Raw genomic sequence first — 16,091 nt, forward strand, 5'->3', positions numbered from 1 at the left:
TGAAATGAGGCCCGGAGTGGATCATTTAAAGTAAATACTGTGCATGTATCTGCAGTTTGAATGTAGGAGCACAGGTGGTCACTTGGTTACACAACTCACACCACTCCACCCATGAGCAGCAGCCTCTGTTTGCCTCCTCTTTCCAGTCAAACCAACCAAATCCTTTCACATTGTGGTGTAAAACAGATTATTTCGGTGGCTGTACAGAATAACAACAGGCAGGGCTGAGAAGATCCAAGTCAGCAGGGCAAAAACAGTGGGCAGAAGAGGCAAAAATAAGTGAAGGGTATTAGTCACTTGAATTATACACTTTACTGTAAACTGGTGTTTCAGGAAAGTGAGCTGGTTGAAAGAATTTATTTATCCCTGTCCCCAGATACTTTATTTCTAAAGCTTGTCTTCAAGCATTTCTTTTTAACCAGCATTTTGATTAAATCATAGTTATAAAACCTTAAATAGCCTCGTATAACTAACTCTGTAAACATGCTGTGGCTTAGTGGACGAGCCATCCTGGATAGCCAGGGTGATGTTTGGACCCAAAGGCTAAACCAGAGCAGCAGATAGCAATGATAAGTACTTCCTGCAGGGTGTGGGGTGGTTAGTGGGATTTATCCAGATTTCCAGTCATGTCCACTCCCAAGTATGGAGCTGTTTTTAACCAAAGACCAGGGCTGAGTGTAACCCTCCATTCCTGTTGTGTGGAGTCATGATTTTGTTATTGTTTTTTCTGCCCTTGTAGAGGTTGGGGAAGAGAGGGAATCCAGGTTTAATTTTGCTTTTATTCTTTTTGTTTTGAAACAGTAAATCTTAGCTCAGCAGGGTGATGTGCGTGACAGCAAGGCACAGCTCTTCTAATGCAGTAAAGCAGGGGTATTGATTAGGTGACACACCTCAGGATATCTCTCTTGGAAATTATTGCAGCTCCTGCCTGGCAGCGAGCCAGGCCCAAGAAAGCAGAGCTGATATGAAAGGAAAACATAAATCTTTTCATCAGCCATTCTTGAGAGCAAGTGTCCTCCTGAGGAGCTCTCAAATGCTGCTGTAGGACACTCCCAAGAGCCAGTGCAGCCTTTTCTGTTTGCAAAAGCACTTGGTTGGTGCTGTGCTGAGCAGCATGGAGAGGCATTGCCCAAGGCAGAGGGAGAGCAGGGGCAGCACAGAGCAGAGCTGTGCATTCCTGTGCTCCAGGTATCCCACCACTTCTGTTTGTATTTCACCCCTTCCTCTCCCCTTAGGGATCCATTTTCTGAGCTGGAATAAAAAGAGAGCTGCTCTTCTCATGGTATGGCCATCATGCCTGCGCTGTGAGAAGGGCAGGGTTCTTGTTATTTCAGCCCAATAAGGGGGCTCACTGAGACTTCAATAAAGAAAATGGTGAAGGTGATGTTTGTTCACCTACCCATTGCCTCACAAGAAGTTTTTGCCTTACAGGCAGTTGTACTTAGAGCCAGTATCCCATTTCCAAGGTTGGATGGATGATTTTAAATGTGGGAAGCTTGGCCCATGTTGTTTCTGCCACCACAGCATTGCTGATGCAGAGTTAGAGGACTGATGGGATGCTGAAATCGTGCACTCTTGGCTGGTCCTGTGCTCCTGAAGGCATTGCTGGAGCAGGTTTTTCCTGGCAGTTCCCCATGGCTAACCCAGTGAGGAGCAGAGACTTCATTTTACCCATGTGGGATGAGAGATCTCAGCAGTTTGCTGGGGCAAGAAAAGAGCAAGAAAAAATGCTGGTTGTTATATTGCTTTTTGTAGTGTGTCTATGCACATACTGAAATGAAACATACAATGTCAAGAGTTATCCAAAACTGAGGAGGGGAAAAGTATATTAAAGTTGAAAATAAATAAAATATCCTGCTGGGATTCAAAGTGCAGTGTTTCTTACCATGCCCTCACTGCCACTTAATATCAACCCTAATAAAGCTACTTGAACACAGGAATAATACCCAGAGCAATCACAGAGTCCCCTCAGTGCCAGGATGATGCTGACATGAAAGGAACATCTCCCAGGATATAACAGGTTTAGTTTCAGTACAGAATTGTCTTAAAAACAAACAGTCAAACCCTGATTGTTTTGGGTTTTTTTTAATTTTCCTTTTCATAATTGCATTTTTATAATCTTGTGGTCGAAATAATTAAACACACCCTAGGCATCCTGCTCACAATTATATTAATATCTTTACTATTAAAAACAGTTGCACTGATTCAGACTGGATGCCAGCTTTTATCTCTGGTGAGACAATATAATTTAAGAGAAGCCACACAATAAAAATGTTCATTAACATTATTTCTGATGAAACTGCTATACCTGTACCTGGGCACATGTAAAGGAGAGTGCATCACCAAATGCTTGGCACAACCTGGGTCGCCACACAGCTTTTAACCTTAGCAAAAATATAAGATTTAAGCAGGATCAGGACTTTCTAAGACACTTCTTAGGGCCATGGAAACAGCAGCTGAGGGTATGGATTGCAATAATTAAGAAAAATCATATTTCACAGGCTTGTAGTGAATGTGTGGATTTCCCACCTGGTCATTTAGGTTAAAATCTATAAAGGAGATTTAGTTGTGGTGTTGAAGCTCTTCCACTTTTGCTGCAGTTTATTTCAGTGGGCTGTTTTTTTCTTCTTTTTTGTTTCCAGTGCATCCATCGAGACTTGGCCGCAAGAAATGTTTTGGTAACGGAAAACAATGTCATGAAAATTGCAGACTTTGGTTTAGCCAGAGACATCAACAATATAGATTATTATAAAAAGACTACTAATGTAAGTGGATGGTTTTCTAATCTGTGGAAACAAGTGTTTCTTTCAGTGATTCATTTCAGAACTATGGTTGTAAAGGCTCCTTGTACAGCAGAGTCACTTTTCATCCCAGACAAAAAAGCAGGGATCAAGGACATGAGCATTTCTGTCTCCTCTTACAGGGACAGTTGGTTAAAAAGATAAGCAAAGAGGCTGCATATTGGAGGGTTAGAAATGCTGAAATACAATAACTTTTTTTTTTATTGTGTCCTTGACTCCAGTCAGTCGTAATAATTGGAAATATTCCTGCTGATCCCAGCTGGTTTAGCACCCAGCCTAGGATCTTGCAATACAAACAATGCCAGCAACAACCACAATAAAAATCCTGTTTACTTGTGGTGATGTCACATTCAGCCTTCAGCCTGTGCCTGTACTTAGCTTGTTGCAGATTGTGATGGTGATCTCAAAGTGGGGCTAGAGATAGAGAAAATTTATTTTACTCCCCACATTGTCACTGTTTTGCTGCTTAGCCTGTACCAAATCAGGAAGATAAAACATTTGGGATGTAGCAGTGATACCTGGTTTGAGCTCCTGACACCTCCTCAGGGGATCTCTTCAGGTCCTGCTGAGCTGCACTTGGGATGTGATGGGAACTCTGCAGAACTCATTGAGTTCCACAGATTTTATTTGTATAAATATGGCTTTGTATTAACAATCATGTTAAGTGGCTTATTTATGAAAATCACTAAGTGATTAGTGGCATTTTAATTTAACATCTGCCTACTTCCAAAAGCCAGAGCCACCATATACAGCAGCATTAGAGGGGATTGAACCTTCTTCATTTCAGGCTCAGTGCAAAGCAACAGGCAGCTCTGACTGTGAGCTTTGGGACAGGAAAACAAAAGTCTTGGATTTAGTAATCAATTTATTTTTGCAGGCAGGCTTGTTTTTCAGAAGTTTAATAATTGTGGGGGTTTTTATCTTTAAAGAGCCATTGCAGAATGATACTATTGATTTTGATCTACTTATCCTACCATTCTCCTAGCAAGCACTCTGGAAAATCGTTGGGAACTCTTAATTGCTTTTAATTTTATGTTCAATGCTTGTATCCATTTTTATAACAGTCTCTGTATTTTAGCCCATCTTAGTGTTCTGTCACTGAAAATGCTCAAGGTAAATTATGTGCTGGTTGCTTTAGCAGACAGCTCTTAGAGAAATCATCCTGCCAATTGCTGCCATTTTAATTCCTCTTCCTCTCCAAACTCACAGGGACGGCTTCCAGTAAAGTGGATGGCTCCAGAAGCTCTGTTTGACAGAGTTTACACACATCAAAGTGATGTGTAAGTGGCCTGATCTCACTGGGGTTTTGGGCATGGGAAGGGAGGCTTGTTTTGCTTTGAGTTTGTTAAAATTTGGGATATTTCATGTATATTTTGCTGTTGCCCTTTACCTTTAAGACTTTTCATTCTGTTTCACATATTAATAGATGGAACGGGACTTGCCCTTAGAAAGTGAGGATTTTATGGTAGACTGCTAACCAGTGCTCTGTTACTAATCTGCCCAGCTTCAAAGCACATGAAAGGTGGAAAATGCTAACCTCCTTCTGTCACTGCGGAAGTTTCCCCCCTTGAACTTATTTACGGATGTGCAGCTACAAAGAGTCTATCTAATTTGCTTGCCTTTTGACATGCTCTGGACTTCCTTCAGGTTTAAAAAAATAAAAGGAGAGAGAGAAAAGAACGACAAAAAAAAAAAAAAAGGAGAAAGTTCCTGAAAACTTCTTATAAAAATCTGTGCTGAGATTCGGTGCAGTAAAACGTAGGCTGGGCACGCTGGAAAAGTTTTCTCTGATTTTCAGAAGTGGAGTTGCTTCCCAGCAGTACTTCACATGTAATAGGAAATCATTGGACTCTGACAGTTCAAAACTCTTTTAATGTGTGCACAGAGCCACTGGCTGATGCAACTGCTCAGGGTTTATTCTGCTTCCTATTACAGTTCTATGTGCTTGAAGTAGACATTTATTTCTTATGCAATACAGATGAAGATTCTGTTTTTTATTTCTCCAAGAAAAACTATTAACTGTAAAGGGCTGGATGCTTCCCAGCAGAGGAGCAAAAGGTTATGCAAGTCAGTGCAGGGTTAAAAAGGAAAAAGGCAGGATGGAGAAAATAAGAAGTATCTCTTCTTTCTTTAACCTGGAGCAGTTTCCAAGCTTCTCTCTCCTTAAGAAAATCATTTGCTGAGGCGTTTCCTGCAATCTCCACATCATTTACAAAGGAAACTATATACACAGGTTAAGGGTGGATCAAACTGTGTTTTAAAATAACATCTTGGCAAAATATTTAAGTTAACCTGGAGTAAACCACTTCACTGGCTGGGGACTGAGAGTCAGCCTGAGCTCCTCAGCAGCCAGGGAGCACGAGGATTTCAGTGCTGGGCCTTGGAGACTCTTGGCCCCGTGGTGGCTTTGAAGATGGCTAAAGATAATATTATTGTAAGTTTGTGCAAACAGTTTACTAAAATACAGAGCTGGGGGAGCTGCAGAGGAGCTGGGGAGCCAGTGCAGGCTCTGTGCTGGTGCTCACCTGGCAGAGCTGCCTGCCACAGAGCCCCAGCTTGCCAGCCAGGCAGGATGAGGCAGGAAAGCTGGCTTAAAAATTATCCCACTTCATTTCCTAGCAGAAGTTAGCAACAAAAGAGAGAAAAAAAAAAACAATAAAAGAAAGGCAGGGTGACGCAAAATATTTTTGTTTTGAGCAGTCTGCTTTTTCCAAAATATCCTGCCACATAATTGCACCCCAGCTGGGCTGGGAGGGCTCTATAAGTCATTAAGCTGTGAAGATGCAGTGCTGGGCAGTGCTCAGAGCACACCAGACAGAGGAGAAGAGGGGATTTGGGAACATGCTGGGGTCAGTCCCCATCCCAAATGCTGTCCTTCCCTCTGATGCACTTCCCAGATCCCTGTCCTGCTCTGGGCAGGCAGACCTGGCTTAAACACCTCTAGGAGGGATGGGATTCTCTGTTTCCAGGCAGGTCTATTAATGCAGTTTTCTCTTTGATTTGCAGTTGGTCATTTGGTGTGTTAATGTGGGAGATCTTCACCTTAGGAGGGTCACCCTACCCAGGAATCCCAGTGGAGGAACTTTTTAAGCTGCTTAAAGAGGGGCACCGGATGGACAAACCTGCCAACTGCACCAACGAGCTGTAAGGACATTGATCTTGCTGTGCCAGGGCTGAGGGGCACAGCTGTGCTGAGTTCATGTGTTTAGTGCCACCCCCAGAAGAATCAAACACTTCCAGAACTGCTGGACTCTAAAATTCAGGATGTTTGTGAGGGTATAGATGTGTAAGGGAAAGGTATGGGAAGGGTTTCAGGGAATGTTTGGCACAGGATGCTTCTTTGCACACCCTGCTGTGATCCTATTGCAGAAAGAAGAAATCATCTGCAGGCCAGTCTCTGTCAGTGTTTTTACGCCCATATTTGTTTGATTTTAATGTTACCAACGTGGAAATTCATAAATGTTGCACATACCACTAATCAAAGGTGAGGTACATCAGGCTGCTTTTATGCATAACAAAATACATCTGGGAAGTCCTGTTTTAGCACAGCATTATCTCCTGGTGGTGTGGGGAGCGTGATTTCAGGTATTCCAATACAGACCTTAACTATATTTAAATTTTTTTTTGCATTTTAATTTCTTCACAAAGACTGCAATCCCTGACATGTTAAAAATATAGTAATTTAATACTTTTGAAGTTGCTGGGCCACAGAATTGGGCCCACAAAAAGGTAATTTAGACACTGAGCAAGGGAGAGACAGGAGTAGGAAGCCCCTCTGAGACAGGGGGTGTTGTCCAGGTTTGGGGATTTTCAGTGTTCCATTGAGCAGAGCTGTGTGTGCTCACTGCTTTCCTTGTGAAGGGCAGCCCTGACTGTGCGTGGAAAGGTTTGTGAGGAGGATGTGTGATTTTAATTAAGCCAGGCAAATGTGTGTTTCTTCCAGCTATATGATGATGAGAGATTGCTGGCATGCTGTGCCTTCTCACAGACCCACTTTCAAACAGTTGGTGGAGGACTTGGATCGGATCCTCACTCTCACAACTAATGAGGTAGGTAAAGTGTCTCCCCCCCCACAAGCTGCTGATCAGGAAAAATGGTTCAGGGGACAGATGGAATTTATTCAATTATGAAATCCTGCTCAGGTTCACTCCTTATTCTGTTTGTCATTGTCCTCTGAGGTTACACACAGCTAAGCTATGTATCCTATGAAATCCTGGCTCTCCTGCCATTATGTAACTCAAAAGAAACACATCTTTGAGGAGTTTTTGTTTGTTTCTCACTGCATCTCTGGATGGTTTTGGTGTTGAGGGACGGGCACGTGGCAGGTTGAGGGGCAGTGTTTGTGTTTCAGCAGGAATTGCACGTCAGGGAGGGGTGTGGAGTTCCTGGTGGCTCTCATTCGCTGGCTCACTTTGATTCCCAGCCTTGCTATGTAGGTCAGGAGAGGAGAAACCGTCAGTGGCAGATTTCAGATGATGTGTCTGAGAGTGAATTAGGTTCACTGCAACAGCTCTCTGTGGAGGGAATGAGGACCCACGGGGGATGTGCAAACAGCCATCCAATTATCCAAAGGTCCTGCCTAGCACTGCTGCAGGTTGGGCTGTGTGAACGCAGGAAGGCTTTGTTTGAAGAGCTTTCTTTCAGAGGTCTGAGATATTATTAGTTTTAGCAAGGAACACACTGATTAGGGTATTCACACAGGAATCAGTCCTCTTATCGCTGAACCACGTGCACCTTGAGGAAAGTCACAAGTGATGGAAATGTTGATTCTTTTGGTGGAAATTTCTTCTGAGAGACAATACTTGGTGTCCCAGAAATATTCTACAAACTCCTATTATTTCTGAGAAATGAAATACTTAATGGGAGCAAAAAAAGAACAAAGCAGTTACACCGGAAAGTTGCAACAACTGGATTTGACCATTTCAAAACAAGATTTTGGTATTTGTTATTGCTCCTTTGTAGAAAAGAAGATTTGAATCACTCTATGTGGCTTCTCAACATTATTATGTTCTAATTTTTTTGAATTGTTTGAGAAATAAAAAATGGATTGTGGAGCAGCTTTGGGAAAGCCTTTTCACAATGGAGATGACAGGAGAACCTGAATAAAGAGGTGGCATTTTTTATGATCATTTGCCCAGATCTGATCGAAAAAGATTCTTTGGCTTCAGTAGCAGCTGTGAATTTATCTGGGTTCTGTTTTTAAGGCTTTCTCTAAAAAGTGGCACCTTCAGGGTGAGATATGAAGGAATATGCTCTCTCTCTGGAGCCATGGATGTAGCCCTGTGTCCTGTTACCATTTTCACCTCATCCATTACTCCCTGCATCTTTTCCTGCCTAATTCATACATGATTTCACAAGACCAGTTGGAGGTGGGCTGGCTGCCACTGCAGAGTGCTGGGTGGCTTGGACTGGATTTGTGTTTGCAAATTCAAGAGGGAGGTTCTGGGCTGCAATTCCAAGCCTGGGAAAGGATATTGCTTTCTTTCTTGCGTGCGTTTAACCATCGAGCCTTCCCAACCCCGTACTGCTCACAGACCTGGAATGATCTCAAAGTTAACCTGAAAAGGCCTTTAGGGTTATGTAAATTACTTTAGACTAGAATCATAGGAAAAAACGTCTGGAAAAAGCTTAGGAACACATCCAGTCCATCTGATGGGCCTATGGCAGGGCCCACTATACGTTTGTCATTCCTGACAGATGTTTATGTAACTTGTCCTCACAGATCTCCACTGCTGTATTTCGGCATCGCCTCTGGACAGCCTGTTGCTTTGTTTTCCTAATCTCTAATCTTTCAACATCAGATATTGCTTTTGTCCTATTTACCCTGGACATAGAAAGCAAATTGTTCCACTTGTCTTCGCAGCGCGTTTCATGTTCCCGATTGCTTGTCGTCATCTCGGTGTCTCCTGAGAGCTCCAAAGTGTCCCACTTTCCTCCACAGCTTTGGAGATCTCTGATTCTGTGTAAACTGCATGGTCTTCCTGAAGTGCAGGTCCTCCAGGCTCACTGCTTATCCTCTCTCCACTCTCCCTTGCCCCCCAGGATAGCCCTGGCTCAATCTGGTTTGCCCAACAACTCATTTTGCTGGGGCAGCCAATAATTTCTTCTGCTTTTGTGCAAGTAATGATTTCTGCTTAAATAGTAACACCTCATTCTTTTCCATGTTGAATCTTTGCTTGTTGGGTTTTTAATGTGTTTTATTGCTGGGTTTTTTTCCCCAAAAGGGTCTCATTCCCATGTTTCTGTGACCCAAGTGAGCAGAAGTCACCAGGAGTCAGCCTGGTGGCCGTGGTGCTTTGTCAGCACCAGAAACCAACCTGGTGCTGGTTCTTGTGTCCCTTGGTGTGACTCTGGCTATTGGCACTGGATAAGGACCCTACCTGCAATACTGAATTCATATCTGAGTTCCATCGAGTCTTCTGATATGATGAGCCATGTCTGATAGCCCCTGGGAAAGCCCTGGTTCTTCAAAGACTGGGATCCTTTCTTCTTCTATCTATTTAGAAAATGTCTGATTATTTCTGCTCACATAGGGCTGATTTTCTAATCCACAAGTATGTAACAGGATTGCCCTCGTGGATTTTTCAAGAGCCTGGGCAGCCACATAGTCAGTAATCAATAGATCCAAACTCCCTCCTTTTGGTCCCTATTAAATTTTCCAGCATTTTAAAACATACCACACCCTCCTTTTAAAATGATGACCATTTTTAAACCCTTAAGATGGTAATGACTGAACCTCTGACTTCAAAAAAGGAATGTTAGCCAAAGGACTAAATTACCCCAAACCTAAGCACAGCAGCATAAAATACTGACTGAGGTGGAAGACTCGACTCGTCAGTACGATCATGACTTGTGGTTTAGCAAATGAAGAGATTGCATTTAAATGAATGCAGCTGCCTTTAGAAGTTGAAAGAGAAGGAACATTTCAAGGGGAAAAATAACTTTATTCTCTTGCCAAAACTGTTGTTTCTAGCAAAAGAGCCTTAACCCAAAACTTGGATTCAGCAGATGATATTTCCTTTTTTAATGACTGCTTTGGTCATGGCTACTCTGGGACACACAAGACACAAATATGTGGTGTCAAAAACCCAAATCGTGTGAATTTGATTTTGTTTTTCCTTCAGATCTTTTTTGCACGTATGCCACTGCATGTTGAAACACAAATTTAATATCACAGAATATAAAACAGAGATTCAAAGTGACCAAAGGCATACAGAGTTGGAAGCGTCTTTCCCTCTCCAAATCACTACCATGTGCTAAAGAAAAATGGTTCTATTTAGGATGAAATTTCGTTTTTATCATTGCGAGTGAAAAGCCCTCTTTTGATGTGGTTGCCATGTTTATTCCCACTGACACAGCTAATGCTGGTGATGTTGGACTTCAGAAAATACCGTGTTATTGGCTTGTTTTTTCTTCCCCTAGCCGAGCTCCTTGTTTTATGAGGTATTTAGGCAACGAGGCAGTTTTGAAGGCAGCTGATTTCACAGCGAGTGAGCGTCATTCCCAAACCGCTCCCTCCCAAAACCCGCGCGGTGGTGACATTTTATTGTCAGCTCTCTTCGCTGGCTAAAAACTGCTTTCATTCCTCTTGCCACAGGAGTATCTGGACCTCAGTGGGCCTCTGGAACAGTATTCCCCCAGCTACCCCGACACGAGGAGCTCGTGTTCCTCGGGGGATGACTCGGTGTTCTCGCCCGACCCGATGCCTTACGAACCTTGTCTCCCCAAGTACCAGCACATGAACGGGAGCGTGAAAACATGAAAGGAGGAGCAAAGAGGCGAGGACATCAAAGCTACCTACCGTGTGCAAAGCTAAAGCTTTCCTCCAGGACCTTCACGTTTCTGCTTGTACATAGGAAATGCGGAAAAAAAAAAAAAAAAAAGAGAGAGAGAAGAAAAAAGGAAAAAAAAAATTTGGAGGAAAGCGGTCGGAACCTACATAAAGTGATTCTCATCACTTGCGGCTTTCAGATGTTCCCAAGAAAGAAGAATGTTTATGAGCTGTGTCGAGATACCCATTGCTATCAATTTTCTGGCTTCCTGTGAGCTGCAACAGACTTTGTTTGTACAATGGACCGGTCGGACTTGAGGCAAACTCTGGGTCTGCCTTTCTTGTTTATTTTGTAATATTTGGAGAAAATATATGTTGGCACACACTTACAGAGCACAAATGCAGTATATAGGTGCTGGATGTATGTAAATATATTCAAAAATATGTATAAATATATATTATATATATTTACAATGAATTATTTTTTGTATTGATTTAAAAAATGGATGTCCCAATCCACTTAGCAAATTAGTCTCTTTTTTAACAGCTATTTGCTAAATGCTGTTCTTACACAGAATTTCTTAATTTTCACCATCCAAAGGTGGAAAATACTTTGCTTTCAGGGAAAATGGTATATCATTAATTTATTAACTAATTGGTAATGTACAAAACAGTTAATCGTTTATAGGGTTGTTGTGTTTTTGTAATTTAAATGGCATTTCTATGCAGGCAGCACAGAGGACTAGTAGATATATTGCTCAGACTTTACTAGTTTTCAGATCTTTAAGAAAAGAAATATTTACAGTATATAACTAATTTGGGGAAATTAAACTTTTGATTTATTTGTGTTTAAAAACTGCAGTGTCAGATGATTATTCTTATCACAACCAAATCCTTTAACAAGAAAGTCTTTTTCCTTTAAGGTCCAAAAAGCAGAGTCGTTCCACTCCCCCCAAAAAAAAGAAAGAAAATAAAGGACATTTTGAAGAAGGTTCTTAAAGTAAGGAGAGACATGAATTGATCTATAACCACAGCAGAACAGACTGCTCTAAAAGGAGCTGAGCTTCTACCCTGAGTTGCACATGCATCAAATTATCCACAATTCTCTTGCCTCTGTTGCATAATAGGTTCCAGACCTTTTGGCCTGGATCTTTTGCCTTTATCCCTCTATTGTAACTTAAGTTAAAAAGAGAGAAGTTGTTTATAATGACAGCTTGCCATAGGAATATCAGCATCTTTTTAGGGGATTAATTCATGCTGACTCCAGTATTTCCTTCTGAACCATTCCATAACAGTAGGTGTAGCACTGGCCTCTGCTAGAATATCACTGTTGTTTGCATCTTTTTTACAGAATCTTGTATTTTTACTTTCAGAACATTCACTTTGATATGGCCATGGAATATGAATGCAAATTTCACTGTTTAATGTGGTGGTGTGTTTGTTTTGGTTTTGGTTTTTTTTTTAAATAATTTTTAATTGGGTAAAATAAGTATTAAAATCTGTTAACTTTTGTACTGACAATAAAATGTTTCTACAGATATTAATGTTAAAATTACAAAATAAATGTCATGCAGCTTATTTTTCCTAATCCATTGTGTCATACAAAATGGTTTCCTGAACATGAAGCGATGGAACATGTCCAGAAAATCTTCCTTTGGACCTTATCATAGATCCTACATTACAAAGCAATCCTTTCAGGAATAATGCTTTTGCCTCTGTGTTTTAAAAGTCTACTCATGAATATCATGGGTTATTTGAGTAAACATATGTACATCTTTGGTGGAAAATGACTTGAAGTGTTCATAATGTAGACCCAAAGTATGTTCTCTTTTTATTTAGGCTGTATCCTTTAATTAGTGAGGTTTCTGATTCATTCAGGGCAGGCTGGAGGACCATTTGCATGGGAGATTTAAAAAAAATCATAACAGATGGAAAGAGGGAAAAAGTTTGGTGTCATGGCAAGAGTTTAAAAGTTTTCTGTTGTATTTTTTCCTTTTTTTTTTTTTTAAACTTGAAAGCAGAAGGAAGACACCCCTAAACAGCCTGTGCTTGAGGCAGAACTTTCTGGTCACATTGCTGCAGGTTATCCTGGAGAGGGATGTTGGATGTGCTCTTCACCACGTGCTCTGGAAGTGCTCCAGATGCCAAAATGTTCTTTGCTTCATTTCTGCCTCTTTCTACTCTGACTGAAAACCCCATGCCAACCCTAAGAAACTCCTTAAAAAAGTTTCTGTTAAAAACTGGTGGTTTCCAATTAAGAATTATCTGATTGGGAGATTCCCACTGACTTCACTGGAAACCATAATTCCCTTTCCCCACAACCTCTGTTCCAATAATCAGCAGTGGTGGCTACTGTGACAGAAACCACAGTGGTTGTAATGACACATGTCTGGTTTCAAGATTTTTTTTAAAGGCTCTCAGAGCATCTTGAAACTTGCTCTGCTTGTATTGGAATGGATTTAAGTGCATCTCTTCTACTTTGGTACCTTTTTAAAATAACAGGATGAAAACATGCAGAAATGTGGTGGAAAGGTGCTGTTAATTAATGTAAATTTATTTGTTGCCCTGATTTTGTTTTAAACAGGTGATTTGGTTTTTCTGTGTTCATGTTTTTAGCTCTCAGAGAGTTAGATTTGCACCTTGGAGGTATTCTACACTTCCACAAATGTTATCTGAAGTTTGTTATGCCGTTTTCCTAATTTTATACTGTAATCCCTGGATTAAGTTTTTATTCTTTCCTGCTATTTGAAGACTTTCTTCTCCTCTGCCTGCTGAATGATTTCCTTCTGTGGAAACCCTGGCTCTAGGGCAGGGCACGGAAGCCTCAGTTTTGGGGGGAGAAGCAGAAAATCCTCTGTGTGTGGAGTAGCAAGAGGAAACCAGGCACCAGAAATTAAAAATCTGGTACTGAAATTTGTTCAAAGGGGAAATCCTGCCTTTGGATGGTTCATGAGGAGAAGGCTTGAGGATCTGGGATTGCTATCTCATGTGAAAGTAAAGTGATTAATGGGAGCAGTGATGGAGAGTGCATTTTGTCAGGAAGTGGATTCACAGTGATGTGGATAATGAGGGGTGTGATCAGTTCCCTTCAGCATCTCCTTGGGTTTTGTCCCTCCTTCAGGTATTGATTTGAATCAACTCTGTGTAATATATGGGAAAATGATGTAGAAGTGAGGTTTGTTGCAGCTCAAATCCATGAACAAGCTGATGTTGCCTATTTTGGAGGGTTTCCACTGTTTTACTGTAATTTAGCAAGCAGCAGGGGTGATATATCAGGGTGATATTCCAGACAGGACTGCAATTTTTGGCTATAATATACCAAATAGCGCAGGCTGTATGCATCAGATAAGAATACAGCTTGTTCTTTTTTCTGTTGATGTTATACCATCCAATATCTGGTTCATTTTGCCTTTACAAAAGAGTTCAGCTGTGCTGTGAGTTACAAATTTGTCTAAAAACAAAGAAATTGACTGTTTTATTTCTGGAGGCAAGATGAGCAAAGGTGTGTGGACAGTGCAGCAATTTTCATGTCTAACCCTTGAGAAAAAAGCACCACAGAACCCTGAGGTTTAGAGAGCATCATTTTAGTGAAAGGTTCAATGGTCTCAAAGTGATAAATTAAACCAAGAGAAGGTTAATACCAGTGATGAGTTTTAGAGATTTTTCTGTAGTGCAGGAAATTTTAAGTGTATGTCTGTTTAGGAAAAACAAAATATTTTCAGAAGACAAGTCCTAGGAACTTTAATATGTTTTAGTTTTATTTACATTTTTTTAAGTGGCCAAACATACTTGAGACAAAAAAAAAAGATGTAAATAGTTGCTATTCATAAAAAAATTCCCCCAGCCATAGAAAGGCGAAAAAAAATCCAACCAACACCTGTTTTTGAAAGGTCATCTGTCCATTCCATAATCAGGAAGTTCTGTAGTTGCATAATTTGATCTAATAATTAGAAAAAATTCATTGATTTGTCCACAGTAAATGTAATAAGGTTGTTGGGATGAGGCATAAGGTGCCTCCTACAGTTTGTTCTTGGGAAGACTGCCTGTGAAAATGTCTGTACCCCTGAGCTTTTGTTGCCACGAGTCCTGAATGTTACAAACAGCTGAAATGCAGCAGATTCTGTGGTGCAAGTCTTTTTTTATCCCCTTTTATTAGATTTACCTGTTAACCTTTTCTGTAGGGCTCCTAGAGGAGAGAGGAGATGGAGACAATGCTGAGGGAACAGGGGGAAGAGGTACCAGTTGCTTCAGGGTACTTCTATCTGAATTTTAGGAGCAATTTCTTCACTTTGGGACCACTTGGACACTGGGATGAGCTGCCTGGAGAAGCTGTGGAATCTTCCTGGCCGTAGATATTCAGGAACTTGGCTTGCCAGGGCCGTGGATAACCTCATACAAGGCCCAGCTTTCAACACAAGGTTGGCCAAGATGCTCTCCAGGGTCCTCTCCAGCTGAAACTTTGCGATTTTGCAAATCTGTGCTGTTGGCCAAAGGTAACCCAGATCTGCAGCAGAGCCCTGGAAAGCTGTGCTGGCACATGTGGAGGCTGTCAGTGGGATGTATTGTTCAGTGAATTCAATTTAGTGATGCGTTTAACAAGAGAGATCCCCCTCTATTAAGGATGTTAAATGTCAGGTCCTGGCTTGTTTGTGATTATCACAGCTGGCCAAAAATGTTGGGATTGGATTCCTGTGCAGTGTTTTGTCAGAAGCTTTCTAGAGCAAGAGTGCCCTACAGAGTATTTTGACTTTATCAGAATGATAAGGAGTCAGAAGGAAATGAAGCCATTTTGCAGCTATTTAATAACAATGGCATAAAATGTCAAAGTAGGAAATGGAGTATTCAGATTTTGTCAAACCAGAACAGACTAGCTCTGAGTGGCATCCAGTTACCACAAATAATTTTGCTCAATGTTTTATTTCCAGTTCAGGCTGAAGATGAGGTTTCCTTGAAGAATACACTTTGAAGGAGCAAAGATTTCCATATTGCTCAGAGTATCAACCAGATTTTGACAGGTTTTTTCCTGATTTTCCAGCATTTGTCCCCTGGAACCACAGGCTGTGAGTGAGGCCAGGATGGTTTTTGGGATGGTTTGTGAGGGACCTGGTCCCATTTCCACCGGGTGTTGGGACCAGGTTCTTTTCCTTGAAATAGTGAATTTCTGGGAAAGCTTTTCCAGAACCCTCATTTTCCAGGGAGGACTAATAATTCTCTGTGCCGGGGGAGCAGCTCAACTCTTCTGCTTTAGCATCTCTGAATTGTCTGAGAGGGTGGAGAAAGAGGCCAGCAAGCAGGAGCCCTGGTGTCTCTGCTGGAAACCCATGGCCCATTGTACTGGAACCAATGGGAAATACAATTCACGGGGGGAAAAAATCAAAACTCCCCCAAAACTTTTAAAGACATCTGAGAGAAGGTAACCAAGGTCCAATATTTTGTCTAGATGAGTTTCCCTGGCACAGCTATGATTTATTTTAGGGTATCTCTGAATTGTCTGAGAGGGTGGAGAAGGAGCCCTGGTG

General features: G+C 41.4%; 1 protein-coding gene across 10 annotated transcripts in view; it reads left to right on the forward strand.

Annotated features, from left to right (window-relative positions):
• The window catches only part of FGFR2 (fibroblast growth factor receptor 2), an 80,432-nt gene extending 68,272 nt beyond the window's left edge, over positions 1-12,160 (forward strand). For all 10 annotated transcript variants that reach the window (XM_063163088.1, XM_063163087.1, XM_063163089.1 and 7 more), the window contains 5 exons: positions 2,643-2,765; positions 4,011-4,081; positions 5,808-5,945; positions 6,745-6,850; positions 10,399-12,160. In XM_063163088.1, coding sequence (XP_063019158.1) covers positions 2,643-2,765; positions 4,011-4,081; positions 5,808-5,945; positions 6,745-6,850; positions 10,399-10,563 — 603 coding nt within the window. In that variant the 3' untranslated portion in view covers positions 10,564-12,160. The remainder of the gene's footprint in view (positions 1-2,642; positions 2,766-4,010; positions 4,082-5,807; positions 5,946-6,744; positions 6,851-10,398) is intronic.
• The last annotated feature ends 3,931 nt before the right edge of the window (positions 12,161-16,091 follow it).

The sequence above is a fragment of the Melospiza melodia genome, chromosome 9 (genome assembly GCF_035770615.1).
Source record: "Melospiza melodia melodia isolate bMelMel2 chromosome 9, bMelMel2.pri, whole genome shotgun sequence".
Classification (NCBI taxonomy): domain Eukaryota; kingdom Metazoa; phylum Chordata; class Aves; order Passeriformes; family Passerellidae; genus Melospiza; species Melospiza melodia.